The 14,335-nt window shown below is 39.4% G+C and overlaps 1 protein-coding gene across 2 annotated transcripts in view; it reads left to right on the top strand.

Moving 5' to 3' along the window:
• SOS1 (SOS Ras/Rac guanine nucleotide exchange factor 1) overlaps window positions 1–14,335 on the top strand; it is a 115,179-nt gene that overhangs the window by 63,996 nt on the left and 36,848 nt on the right. For both annotated transcript variants that reach the window (XM_040993121.1, XM_040993120.1), the window contains exons 6-8: window positions 528–671; window positions 6,796–6,906; window positions 6,985–7,083. In XM_040993121.1, the coding sequence (XP_040849055.1) occupies window positions 528–671; window positions 6,796–6,906; window positions 6,985–7,083 (354 nt within the window). The remainder of the gene's footprint in view (window positions 1–527; window positions 672–6,795; window positions 6,907–6,984; window positions 7,084–14,335) is intronic.

The raw sequence follows: 14,335 nt of genomic DNA, 5'->3' as shown, positions 1-14,335 counted from the left end.
GTATTTGAATAGTCTATAAAAGTATTCCCCCTTACCCATCTGTGTATCTGCTGAAAGCTGTATCTTCATAGATCCAACCAAGATAACAGCAGACTGAATCCAGAAATAGGTATGCCAGTCCTGCTATTTTTTTATTAAGTTACATGAAATACATTTGCAGAAATGTAAAAGCAATGGCCCTGGCAAACTTAAAGAAAGAAAAATAAATGCCTTTCTTGTACTAAATCTTTCTTTTCTGCTGTTTTAGAAAAATATAACTAATTTTCATTAAAATGCCATTTATGCTAATATGTAATAGGTTTTATTTTTAAATGAATTAAATTCTTCAAAACGATCTTGATTTTAACTTTAATGTGACAGATAACAGTATTTATGGTTATAAGCAAAAGATTCAGGGGTCTTATAAGTCATTGAAATTCCTGTCTGCTGTGTTGAATTTTGTGATTATTAAGAAAAAAAAGGACTCAAAATTATTCTTACTCTATAGCCTAACTGAATTAATGTATTTTCCCATCGCTCCCCAACAGGATGTAGAAAATATCTTTAGTCGTATAGTGGATATACATGAACTTAGTGTGAAGTTACTGGGCCACATAGAAGACACTGTAGAAATGACTGATGAAGGCAGTCCCCATCCACTGGTAGGAAGCTGCTTTGAAGACTTAGCAGAGGTAAGTACTTCAATTATACACCAGTAAAACCCACAGAAAAAGTATGCATTTGCATTAAAATTATGACTCTGCTTTCATTGTCAGCTAAAGTTATAAATATTAACTGTTGAATATCTGTTACTTCCCTTCCTCACAGGGTCAGTCTTAACATTTCCATGATCAGACATTTAAAAGTGGCTCACTAATTGTGGGAAAGCACATTCCACAGAAGGAAGGCACCACGGCTGTGCTCGCTGTCAAGTCTGGTGTAGCAAAGCTTTAGGGAAGGTAGCAGCTGATCTGTCCCTGAAGATGGCGCAGGACTCGGGTCAGACAGCTTGCGTTCCAGTCTCAGCTTTGCAGTGCACCAGTTGTACATTTATAAGCAAGTTATTTCACTTCTCTTGTATCTCTGTATCTTTATTTGTAAAATGAGAATAATAATAGGACTCAGAATTTTTGGGAGAATTAAATCACCTTTGAAGTATTTAGCTAACTGTGTCACTCAGTTAACTACTCAGTCTATGGTAACTGCATTATTATTTAGAATGGGAAGATTGGGGCCCTGTGCAGTGGCGCAAGTGGTTAAGGTCCTCACTTTGCACGCCTGGGATCCCATATGGGCGCCGGTTCTGTCCCGGCAGCCCCTCTTCCCTTCCAGCTCCCTGCCTGTGGCCTGGGAAAGCAGTCGAGGACGGCCCAAAGCTTTGGGAACCTGTACCCGTGTGGGAGACCCGGAAGAGGCTCCTGGCTTCGGACCGGCATAGCATCGGCCGTTGCGCTCACTTGGGGAGTGAATCATCGGACAGAAGATCTTCCTCTCTGTCTCTCCTCTCTGTATATCCGCCTTTCCAATAAAAAAATAATAAAAAATAAATCTTTTTAAAAAAAAAAGAATGGGAAGATTGAAGCGAAGGGGAAAACCTAGTGTAGGGTTTAAATGGTTCTGATACCATGGGTTAGAAAAGCTGATAACGAAGCACCTTGGATATTTCAAATGCGAAAATGTGTGAGTTCGTCATAATACACTGGTATTAAGGGTTATTCTGAGGCTCACTCAGGTTCTTCACTCTGCCTTCGAATCTGCCTTTTATGATAACACATTGTGGAGCTTGTACACACTGAAAAATTAAGACCTTTACGCAAAATAGAAGGTTGGGTCCAGGCTTCCCCAGGCAGTCTACTCTTGTTCTCAGTATAAGAAGTGTAAGAAGAACAAAGTGAAGTATACATAACTAGACTCAGAAATAAGATCACAAATGAAGTAGACATTTCAGATAGTGAGTATTGGAATCTGGGTATTTAGCTTTTAAAGATAATTTGGTATTCCACAAAAGCCAGAGTAAGGTTTTTTTACTTCAAATCTAAGATCTACTTAGTGTAGGATGCTGGCACAGGCTGCCAGCCTTGTGCCTGGAGTAAGGTCTTAACAGAAAACTGTTAACTTGATGTGGGGAGGCAAAAACACTACCTCATGACGGTAGTTTGTCAGATTCCCATGAGCCAATACGAGCACAAAGTTCGATAATTTTAAGAACAGATTCTTTTGTAAAGTGATGGGAAACCAAAAGTTAAAACTTCCCACTAAGAAGCTTGTATTACAAATCTAAAATACAAGACAGATAATGTTTAAAGTATTGTTTACCAAGGTCAGCAGTTAGAACATGCATACAACAGGCATAGAGTTTAAAGGAAATTTGGGTACTCAACAGAGCTCATTGAAGGGAATATTGATTCATAAAGGATACATTGTAAAAAATGCAAGGGAGAGGAATGAGAAGAGCTAGATATAAAAAAAAAACATGTTGGAAATGAAATAGACAAGCACTGAAATAAAAACTCACCATGTACTATAACATTTGCTGGATCTGGTTTAAAGTTAATATTAGTAAGTGTGAAGATGGAATCAAGGAATTTACTTGATACATAAAAGCCAAACTAAGAAATACAAAAGATCTGTTCAGAGTAATAAAGACTACATCAGGAGGCTTCCAAGAGAGCAACAGAGAAGCAATATTTAATTTCCCAGTTGTAAAGACATCAGCTCCTACATCAAAAGACTAAATTCCAGGAAAAAAAGAAACTCATAGGCAAAATCTGTGGAATACCATGGAGTAAAAAAAAGTCTTAAAGACCAGGAGAGAGGAGAGAGTTACCTACAAAGGAGCTGTGTTCAAAATTCCAACAAGCTTCTCTCTTAACAGAACAGGCTAGCAGTCATTTGAAAAATATCTTTAAAATATTAAGTAAATATTTTAAAATACACATTATTTTCAAGAGTGGAACATTTGAATAATTTAAGTTATTGAAAATAATAAAGCCTGTGGAACAAAATATCCTTGTCCCATGGAAGGAGGATTTCTTAAAGAAGGTACAAAATAAAAAGTCAATGAATTTAAGAACATCTGTTCCTCAAAAGACAGGAGTAAAATGGCAAGCCAATGAAGTACGCATCTCCAGAACACACAGAAAGCTACACTTCACCAAGTAAAAGCCCGTGTTTAAAAAATTAAACAATAGACTAGGATAGGAAAGAGGAAAAAGTGCCAGCAACTTTATATTTTAAGAAAATGCAATTTGTACTCATGGAGCAATTGAAACCCTACTTTACTAGAGGTGGGACTGAGGAGTGAATTAGCACAGCCACTTTGGGAAACTGACATGTCTGCTAACTAAAGCTAAGTGTATCATGTTCTCCATGATTCTACATTTTAACTCTTGGGTAAGTACCAGACAAAGATCAGCACCTGTATTTACCAAGAAGCATGGGTAAGGATGTAGCATGTTTACTCATAAGGATAGTCTGTGGTATAGACATGCAATGAAATACCATGTGGCAATTAAAAAAAACTGTTCATAACAACAGCATTGTATTGAGCAAAGTGAGAAGACTCAAAGTACAAGCTATATGATCTCTCCATAGGAAGTCCAAAAACATTCAAAATGTATTTATGACAGAGGTAGGAAGGTTTTTTTTTTTAAGATTTATTTATTTTTATTGCTTAGTCAGATATACAGAGAGAAGGAGAGACAGAGAAGATCTTTTTTTTTTTAAAGATTTATTTATTTCCATTGGAAAGTCAGATTTACAGAGGAGGAGAGACAGAGAGAGTTTCCTTCTGATGATACACTCCCCAAGTGAGCGCAATGGCCGATGATATGCTGATCCGAAGCCAGGAGCCAGGAACTTCTTCCAGCAGCTCCCATGTGGGTGCAGGGTCCCAAAGCTTTGGGCTGTCCTCGACTGCTTTCCCAGGCCACAAGCAGGGAGCTGGATGGGAAGTGGAGCTGCCGGGATTAGAACCAGCACCCATATGGGATCCCAGTGCGTTCAAGGCGAGGACTTCAGCTGCTAGGCCATGCCACCGGGCCCCAGAGAGGAAGTCTTACGTCCAATGATTCACTCCCCAAGTGATCGCAGCGGCTGGAGCTGAGCCATTCCGAAGCCAGGGGGCAGGATCCGCTTCTGTGTCTCCCATGCGGGTGCAGGGTCCCAAGGCTTTGGGCCATCCTCAACTACTCTCCCAGGCCACAGGCAGGGAGCTGGATGGGAAGCAGGGCTGCTAGGATTAGAACCGGCACCTGTATGGGATCCTGGTGCATGCAAGGTGAGAAGTTAGCCACTAGGCCACGGTACTGGGCCCAGGAAGGGTTTCTTAAAGAACACATAGTGCAAACCATAAAGGTTTACAAGTTCTGTCCAAAAACAGACACCATATAGCTGGAAGGTAGGTACAAGAGTGAAGTTGGGCCCTTCACTCCTGTCAGGTACAAAATTTAACTGAAAATGGAGCAAAAGGGGGACTTATGTGCAAAATTTAGCTGAAAATGGAGCAAAAAACTTATAAAAGTTATAATTTTGGAAGAAAACAAATCTTGATGGCCTTGGATTTGTCAGTTCTCAGCTATAACACAATAAAAAGTTGTTCTTTAGGAGGAAAAGTTCTGTACCTCAAAGGATACCTTTGAAATGAAATGAAAAGATAGCCCACAAAAAGAAAAAACAAATTATACACCATATCAGATAAGGGCATGGGATTCAGTGTATATTAAGAATTTGATTTAAAAATAAGAATTTATTTGAGAGAAAACAAGCTCTTGGTGCACTGGTTTGCTCTTCAATTGGTTGCAATTGCTAGAGCTGAGCCAATCTGAAGCCGGGAGCCAGAAGCTTTTTCTGGGTCTCCCATGTAAGTGCAAGAGCTCAAGTACTTGGGCCATCTTCTGTTGCCTTTCCAAGCATGTTAGAAAGAAACTGGACTGGAAGTGGAGCAGTGGAAACTTAGACTGATGTCCATATAGAATGCCAGCACTTCAGGTGGTGGCTTTATAAATTATGCCACCGATCTGTCCCTAATTAAGATAAACGCTTATAAAAAGTTAAACAATACAGTTAACAAATAGGCAAGAGATTTGAATAAACATGTCTCCAAGGAAGAGACACAGAATGGCCGAAGTGCATACCAGAAGATGTTCAGTATCCTTACACATTAGGGAAATAAAATCAAAACTGGTGTGAGCTATCATGTCCTGCCTACTAAGGTGGCTGTAGTGTGATGAGGATGTGGGCAATTTGGAAGCCTCCTTTGTTGCTGATGGAAATGGTGGCACTTCATCCAGGTCTGTTCTGTGAGTAGCAGAGACCCCAGTACTGGAGCCCCTGGGTGCATTAGCAGGGAGCTAGATCGGATGCCGAAGAGCCGGGTCTTGAACCAGGCACTTCCATCTGGGATGTGGGTGTCGCCTGTAGTCCGTCCTGGTGAAAATGTTCTAAAACTAATTGTGAAGATAGTTGCACATCTCTCTTTAAATGGGTGAAAAGTATTATGTGAGTTATTATATATCAAACATTTTTTAAAAATTCATTTTTAAAAACTTTAATTGCTGCTGCCTTTCTTTTTTTTTTTAAGTTAAAGGCAGAGAGATAGACAAAAAGACAAGAAGTTTTCCACTTGCTGATTGAATCCGCAAATACCCACAACAGCCAGGGCTGGCTGGACAAAGTTGAAGCCAGCAACCAGGAACTGCAGCCAGATCTCCTACGCTGGTGGCAGGGGCCTATGCACTTGAGGCATCATCTCCTGACTCCCAGAATTATATTAGCAGGAAGCTGGAATATGAAGCTGAGCTAACACTAAACGCAAAATGACATCCTAGTGGCTGTACCAGATGCCTGCCTATTGAAGGAGTCTAGGACTGTTTCAAACTTATTTGAATTTGCCACATTGCATTTCATATCAGAATTCCTGTCTCGGATCTTTTTCTCTGCTGTTGTTTCTATTAAATCTTTCCTCAAAAAGCATCTGAGTGTAACATTAATAGTAATTCACACATGATTGGCTCCGACCCTCATCCTACTTTCTCCTCCAGTGCCCCTCTGCATTGCATAGATGGCCTCTTTGTAAAGTTTCCTCTATGTTCATGCGCCCTTGGTAGAATCTAGTCAGCTATTTTCAAAAGCGTTCTGAACCTGAAACGCGGCACAGGACAGGAGGGAGGCCCCGTGCCTTCTGCGGAAATCCAGAGATCTGCTCTGCTCTTGCTCGGGAGGCACCGATCTCTCTCAGCCTCCGCTGGTGGAACTTACTAATAACTGATGGTAGTAATGATAGATATTTTGGCAGCATAATTGTTTCTGTGAAGATTAATAAATTTTAAATGATATAAATAGTTCTGTTTTACATAATGCATGATTGAAAGTCTGCTGTCAAGAACAAAGACAGATATCTGATATCAGTAGTTTAAAAATATTCACCTGCTTATAGATATTCATATTCTTTATTGTTCAAGAGAAATTTCATTTGTTTTCTAGAAGTAAAATTCTGTGTTCTTTTAGCTGTGCCTATTCATAATACCCTAGTAGAATCCTGTAATGAACAGATGTCTGATGGATCACTCAACATCAAAAATAAAAGTAATTTTAAAAAAGGACCACTTGTCAAAATGAAGTAATTTGCTCTTACTCAATAATAACTAGGTTGATTGTATTAAGTTTCAGTTAATAGCCATGCAATTTTTGTTTAGAGGCTTATTAAACAAATGTGAACTCTGCTGGCATAGAAGTAATAATAATTTAATCTTTCTGTTATTTACATTTTCTCTCGGGAAGTGGTTATTTATCTTCTGCTTTCTTTCTTTTTCTAAGGAACTGGCATTTGATCCTTATGAGTCGTATGCCCGAGATATTTTACGACCCGGTTTTCACGACCATTTCCTTAGTCAATTATCAAAGCCTGGGGCAGCACTTTACTTGCAGGTATAGTAATTTTAGAGTCAAGATGTACAATGTCTGAAAAGTAAACTTTTAAAAAAATTAAATTACTTTCTTTTCTAGTCAATAGGCGAAGGTTTCAAAGAAGCTGTTCAATACGTTTTACCCAGGCTGCTCCTAGCCCCTGTTTACCACTGTCTGCATTACTTTGAACTTTTGAAGGTAAGATAACTCTGGCTGTTTTTGACAAAAATATTCAAATGTGTTGATGTTTTTCACCACTTCATTTGCAAATTATTAGGTGAACCTGCATGCACATTAATATGGTATGCATTTTCTGTTTCCAGTTAAGAAAATGGAGATAAATCTGCAAGAGTGACACTGTTTCTTCAGTTGTATTAGTAAATTTCAAAGCAGTTGTCAGCAGTCTTACCTTATGCCTTTACTTTTTGTTCATATGGCCGATACTGTAATACATGGATTTTATGCATCCAGTTCTCTCCTGGGGCCTTAGCAAATTCAGGGACTCAAATAAAAGATCCGAGGTGAGGATAAGGCTGTAGAAAACAGGGAAGGTTATTCACCTCGTGCTACAGTTTGGAACTGCATATGTGAAACTTCTTGTCCTTGCTTTATAGTGAATTTGTATAATCCAAGTAAAAAAAATCCCTCTTTTGGCCAGTGTTTTGGTGTAATGGATTAAGCCACTGCCTCTGATGATGGCATCCCGTATGGGTGCCACTTTGGGTCCTGGCTGCTCCACTTCCAATCCAGCTCCCTGCTGATACACCCAGAAAAACCCTGGAAGATGGGCCACGTGTTTTGTTCCCTGACACTCATGTGGGAGACCTAGATTCCTGGCTCCTGGTTTTGGCGTGGTCCAGCCCTGGTCATGCAGCCATTTGGGGAGTATATCAGTGGATGAAAGCTCGCTCTGTCTTTCCCTCTCTGTAACTCTTTCAGATGAAAGTCTTTTTTGAATTTTTATTTTTCTATTGTTATTTTCCATGATACAGTTTTGTAGGTACAGGGATTCTCCCCTCCCTTTGACTTCCTCCCTCTGCATCTTCTCATCCCACCGTTTCCCCCATATTATAGCAGTATAGTCCTTTAATAACAGTTACAGGCTTCACATTCTACGAGTTAAGTGTACAGTGGCATGGCAGGTAGAAGGAAAAGTTGAAAATCTAATATCAGACTGTCAAGGTATAAATAATTCTTTTTTTAAAAAGTGTCCATTTGATCACAATGCATAATGTTAAGAAGCAGTAACCAAAAGGGAATGTTTTATATTTCCTTTTCCTATCATGCACTGAAATTAAGGAAAAGGGAAACCTTAGTTTGAGTAAATTATAATTCAGTGGTGTATCTGTGACATTCTTTTTATGTTTAATGAAGTAGCCCTGCAAAGCATGACATGCATTAATACTATTATTATTTCTTTTTTTTACCTTTTATGTGAATGTTTTTCTCCAAGAAAAATCATGGCCAGTATCATGATTCTATTCTAGAGAATGTATTGCTAGAATTAATATTTATTATTTATAGGAGCAGATGATAAAGTGGGCTCTTTATTCTGAGTCAGCCAATGAATAGAAGGCCTCTAGTTTCATTTAGTAAACTGAAGGAATTCCCATTTTTCTATATTGTTCAGCTCTTCACATTGTAATTACTTGGACTTCAATTAAATTTCTACAGTAGGATGTTAGATTAGGGAAAAGCCCTAAAGGAATTTTACTATTTTAATCACTAGGCAGAATTACAAAGCCTATATATCCGAAACTCCTTTAAACATATATATGCAATTTAGATATACCCAAGGAATTCTTCCATCAAATAAAATATGAGACCTTTCAGTTTTACAGATCTAAGATGATTTTCCTACTGTGATTCTTACTAGTTTGAGAATTTTTTTTTTTCTTCTGGGAGTTGGCTGTCATCCCAGTTATCCTCTGAACTTGGTAATTCTGGACTTAGTAATGATTGCATAAAATTGGAGCAACCAAAGGCAGCAAAACCTTCTAACATCATGGAACAGTTGGAAACTAGCCGTAACTTATCTAGTGATGGAGTGGCTTGGGAAAGGCAACCATCTGAATAAGACTAAACTTATATAATTGGGGTTGGGTTGTTATGTAAGCTTTGTTTTGCTTAAAAATTAATGAGCATTTAGCACTTAAATCCCTATACTTTTTAAGTTTGCATTAGTAATAAGAGTACATTAGTACAATAATTGAGGAAAAAAACATTTCCAGATTTAATTTTAACACATCGTAACAAAGATATATTTTAGGAAGACTGAGAACCAATGGATTAATTTTTGTAGTGGATGTTAGTTTAAGTAATATTACTGTACTTATCTTGAACTCAGGTTTATTTTCAAAAGTGAAGATTAATCTGTGTATTTACGTGGTTGGACTCTTGCTATCTGTTAACATTTAACATTAATTCCTTCTTAATATGTTTTGTTTTTAATGTACCAGACTGACTTTAAAGAGTGCTCCTCAGCTTTACCTGCACTGGGTTTCTTAGTAATATCAAAAATATTACAAAAATTGCAGCTCCGAATGCTTGAGTATATGAGTTGCAAGAAAGGTGAAGACACCATTTTATCTGTGAATACTTCAGCAAGTGTAGAGCACTTGATCAGTGTCAACAAAAAAGCCAAAAATAGCAGCCTTCCTCCCACCCAGTGTCATCTCTCTCTCTCTCTTTCTTTTTTTTTTTTAGTGCTACATAAAATAATTTGGAAGAGGAAAATATGAATTGCACCATACCATGTACTTTAACCACCTACTCATGCCCTTTATGCAATGTGCCAAACACTCTTTGTAAAGAAATACATCTGTAGACTCCTACTGAAGTATTTCCTAGGCAGTAGTTAATGTCTTTGATTTGTTGCTTTTCCAGATTGGAAATCTGATAGTATAAAATGTCCTCTATATTAGATAGTTGTTGTTTTAATCTACTTTTCTTTCATGCTCTGAACTGGTCCACTTTAGTTGTCATATGCTTCAAATCATTTTTTAGACTGTAAATGAACTGATGTCCTAACAGTAAGAATAAGAGAAGATTGGAAGACATAGCTTTTCTGTCAATTTCATAAAAACACGTGCAACAGAACATCCATCTAGCATCTGTTCATTGAAGCAGTTCTACATGGATCCCAAATGGAATTGGATCTGACCACAGATGTTGAATGTTAAAGGCTAGCCTACTACCTGAGCCATTGGAAATAAGTAGCAAGATGGACTATTTCAGTTTCTTTAAGCTGTATTTATTTGTATTAGGAAAGCAGATTTTACAGAGAAGGAGAAACAGTGAAGTTTCCATTGCTGGTTCCCTCCCGATAAGGCAGTTCGAGCCAGCGCTCAGCTGATGCAAAGTTGGGAGCCAGGAGGCTTCTTGGGTCTCAAGAGAGAAGGGGCCCAAGCACTTGGGCCATCCTCCACTGCTCTCCCAGGCTATAAGCAGGGAGCTGGACCAGAAGTGAAGCAGCCAGGACATGAACCAGCGCCTGTGTGGGATGTCGGCTATAGGGCAGAGGATTAGCTAGCTGCACCATCATGCTGTCCTCGCAAGTATTTCGCTTTTTAATTTTAAATCAACTACCATGAGAAACATGATAATTTTTCTCAGATAAGCACAGAGAGATGATTTTAATAGAAGTAAATTTTCCCAACACTTTTTATTTTTAAACAGTTAATTGCCTATTTAACTTCAAATTTCATTTACTTAGGAGTTTTCTCTTTCCTACCTATATGTTTAGGTGTGCTGCCACACCCAAGCATGGTTAACCTATTTGAATGTTACTGTTTTCCTTCCCTTTGACTGAATGTTTGAGTGATAAGTTGGCCAAGAGTCAAGAGCAGAAGGCTCGTGTTACTCAGCAGTTGGTTAATTAGTTCTAGAATAATTTGGATAGCATTTTGTGCATATGCTAAGAGGTATTGGCAAATAAGTTTTCTCTTTGTGTTCTTTTTTTAAAGATTTATATATTTTTATTGAAAAGGCAGATCTTACAGAGACGCAGAGACGGAGAAACAGAGAAAGATCTTCCATCCACTGGCTCACTGCCCTTCTGGCCACAATGGCTGGAGCTGAGCTGACCTGAAGACAGGAGCCTGGAGCTTCTTCCATATCTCCCATGTGGATCCAGGGTCCTAAGGACTTGAGCCAACCTCCACTGTTTTACCAGTCACAAGCAGAGAGTTGGATGGGAAGTGGAGCAGCCAAGACACAAACTGATGCCCATACAGGATGCCAGTGCTAGCGTGAGGATAAGCCTAATGTGCCACTCACTGCACCAGCACCCCTCTGTGCATTTTCTGTTATAATCTACTGTAGTGTCCCACCAAACAGTATATGCATAACCACTCCAAAGTCAAAACTTATTTGCTTATATTCTCACAGTTTGTGAACTCTTCATACAATATGTAATTAAATATTGGTTTTTATGTTGCAAATCTTGGATGATTACAGTGCACATTTGTTAACTGTATTTTGTCATCCTATGCATGGCGCTTTACCTGCTGAAATGAAGTAGGTTGTATCCAATGAATATATTCTAAATAGATTTCTCAAAGCTCGATTATTTGGGTTTTTTTTTTAATAATGAAAAGCAACCCAGATGCTGTCCAAAGAGGAATGGGTGAAGAAACTGTGAGACAGCTACTCTGTGCAATACTACTCGGCCATTAAAAAGAATGAAATTCTGCCATTTGGAACAAAATGTTCCCAAATAGACCATTATGCTCAGTGAAATAGGCTAATCTCAAAAGGACAGATATCAAATGTTCTCTCCATGATAAGGCAACCTTAGGCAAAATACAGGAGATACATATATATACATACATATACACACACATACACACACACACACACACACATTTATCTGGAGGAACCGTATAATGGAGGCAAGGATATCATGAAGTGGACTTTGCTTTTGAGTAATTACATTCTTTTTTTTAAGACTTATTTATGTTTATTGGAAAGGGAGATATACAGAAAGGAAAGACAAGTGAGGAAGATCTTCCCTTTGTTGATTCACTCCTCAAGCAGCTGCAACAGTCGGAGCTGCGCCAATCCAAAGCTAGGGGCCAGGAACTTCTTCTGGGTCTCCCACATGGGTGCAGAGTCCCAAGGCCTTGGGCCGTACTTGACTGCTTTCCTAGGCGACAGGCAGGGAGCTGGATGGGAAGTGGGGCTGCCAGGATATGAACTGGCATCCATATGGGATCCCGGTGTGTGCTAGGTGAGGACTTTTGCTGCTAGGCTATTGCACCAGGTCCCAAGTAATTACATTCTGAAAAAGTAGCTTAGTGGCTAAAGTCCTTGCCTTGCATGCACTGAAATCCCCTATGGGCATTCGTTCGTATCCTGGCTGATCCATTTCCTTTATAACTTTCTACCTGTAGCTTGGGAAAGCAGTCCAGGATGGCCTAAAGCCTTGGGACTGTTCAGCCATGCAGGAGACCCAGAAGAAGCTGCTGGCTCCTGGCTTCAGACTGGTGTAGCTCCAGCCATTGTGGTCACTTGGGGAGTGAGCCAGCGGATGGAAGATCTTCCTTTCTGTCTTGCCTTCTCTCTGTAGATCTGACTTTCCATTAAATAAACCTTTTAAAATGAAATGCATGACTGGGTTCACTCTTCAGTGGTTCTTTACTAGATTTGCCATTCTTAATGTACTCATTCATTTAACAGAAGGGTCAGCAGACTGACAGGGATGGCTGAGCTCTCCTCCCCGATGGTTCACTCCCAAACACCTGTAATATCTGACACTGTTCCAGAGCAGATCTTGGAGCGAGGCTCCCGGGCCAAGTGTTCCGTGTCAGTGGCAGGAATCCAACTACTTGAACTTTCACCTGCTGCCTCCCAGGGTTTATGCATTAGCAGGGAGCCGGAATCAGGTTTTGAACCCAGGCATTCCAATGTGCTTGCGTGTCCTAACTGCTGTGTCAAATACTTGCCCTGTGAAGTTTGCCTTTGCTAAATACACGGGTACTTCCAAAGGTTGCTGGGGAAATGGAATTAAAAGATGTTATTTGGGTGTCAAAATCTTTTAAATCTGTTCATAGTTTGCTTGTAATAAACATTTTTCCATGGATTTTTAGTGACACCCCCCTATCCATGGATTTCACAAAACCAGGGCTTTTTGGCCACCAAAATAAGTGTATCCATAAGTCCACCCTCATATGTGTGTGTATGTTTTCTCTGTTTTCTGCTGCCTGTGAAGTTTAAATTTCGGTTAAGGGTAACATTTTGTGTCCCCTGCTTCTGCCCTGTGAGAGGCATGTAATTGGGACTGACAGGGAGGGAGAGTCCTGGATGGCCCGGGGTGCAGCCTGCAGCCCAGGGTGCTCCCCAAGTGACCGTCCTTCAACACCACACCACTGGCTTGCTTTCATCTCACTTGCCATGGTGCAGAGTAATACTATAAATAAAAGATACTGTTTTTAACATGGATATTCGGAAAGTTTCTTCTCCTTTGAAAATACCTTAATAACCCTCATTGTCACTTGAAACAGCAAGGAATGTGTGGATCTTTAAGGAATACCTTTTAAGAATATAGAATGCTCAAAATACTAATGTCCTAATGAAGCTGCTTCCAATGTAAGGTTCTTTATAAATTGCTTTTATAGTGGCAAGTAGATGTTCTTAAATAATTGCATTGAATGGTTAAAGTGTTACTTCTTTATTTTTGGTAGTCAGAAACAGGCTGAGTAGATTACTAAACTCTGATAACTCATACTCTGTCAGTTGTTTGGATTACAGCCACCTTCTTTGTATTGGTAATCAGTAGTCATTGGTAAGTTAACATTCTTGTTAACTGCAGCCTTTCTGGTATGCATAAATATCTGTAGTTGGGTTTAAAAGATAAGTGTATTCCTCAGCATTACTCAAGATCTTAACATGGGGATACTGACAAAGTTCTTGAAGGCGTTGGTAGTGTTAATTCTTTAGTATGGCCATGAAGAAAACAATCTAGACTTGTTCGCTACCATTTTCCAAGCACTTTGATTTAGTAACACTCGCAAACAGGCAAGGCGTGTTTTCTATAAGCATCATGGAGGAGGGGAAAGTGAGGCTCAGCTGAGGGCACCTGCCCAATCTCTCACAACGTGAGCCCAGCTTTCATGTCCGATTGCGTCTGTGGCAGTGCGTCCTGCTCACCTCTGTCCTCATGCCCTGCAGCAGTAAAACAGGGAGCAAGGAAACCAAACCACACACATCTCATCTGTGCCTACTGCTGTGCCAGTCCTGTGACAGTCAAGATACTTAAGAAGCCTCATTTCAATTATATGCAACTTGAGAAACTATTACTGCTGTCACAGTACAACCCAGATCTTAACACCACTATGCTTATAGATTTTTTTTTCCCTGAATTTGGAAACCTTGGTTCCACCATGTTACAATGAATATTAATAAACAAAGAAGAAAAACCTTTTCTTTTTCTTTAACACACCTAAAATTG

This window comes from Ochotona curzoniae, unplaced genomic scaffold (assembly GCF_017591425.1).
Source record: "Ochotona curzoniae isolate NIBS_2020 unplaced genomic scaffold, NIBS_Ocur_1.0 contig_883, whole genome shotgun sequence".
Taxonomy (NCBI): Eukaryota; Metazoa; Chordata; class Mammalia; order Lagomorpha; family Ochotonidae; genus Ochotona; species Ochotona curzoniae.
The sequence above is the reverse complement of the archived record's forward strand: the minus strand, read 5'-3'. Positions and strand labels throughout refer to the sequence as shown.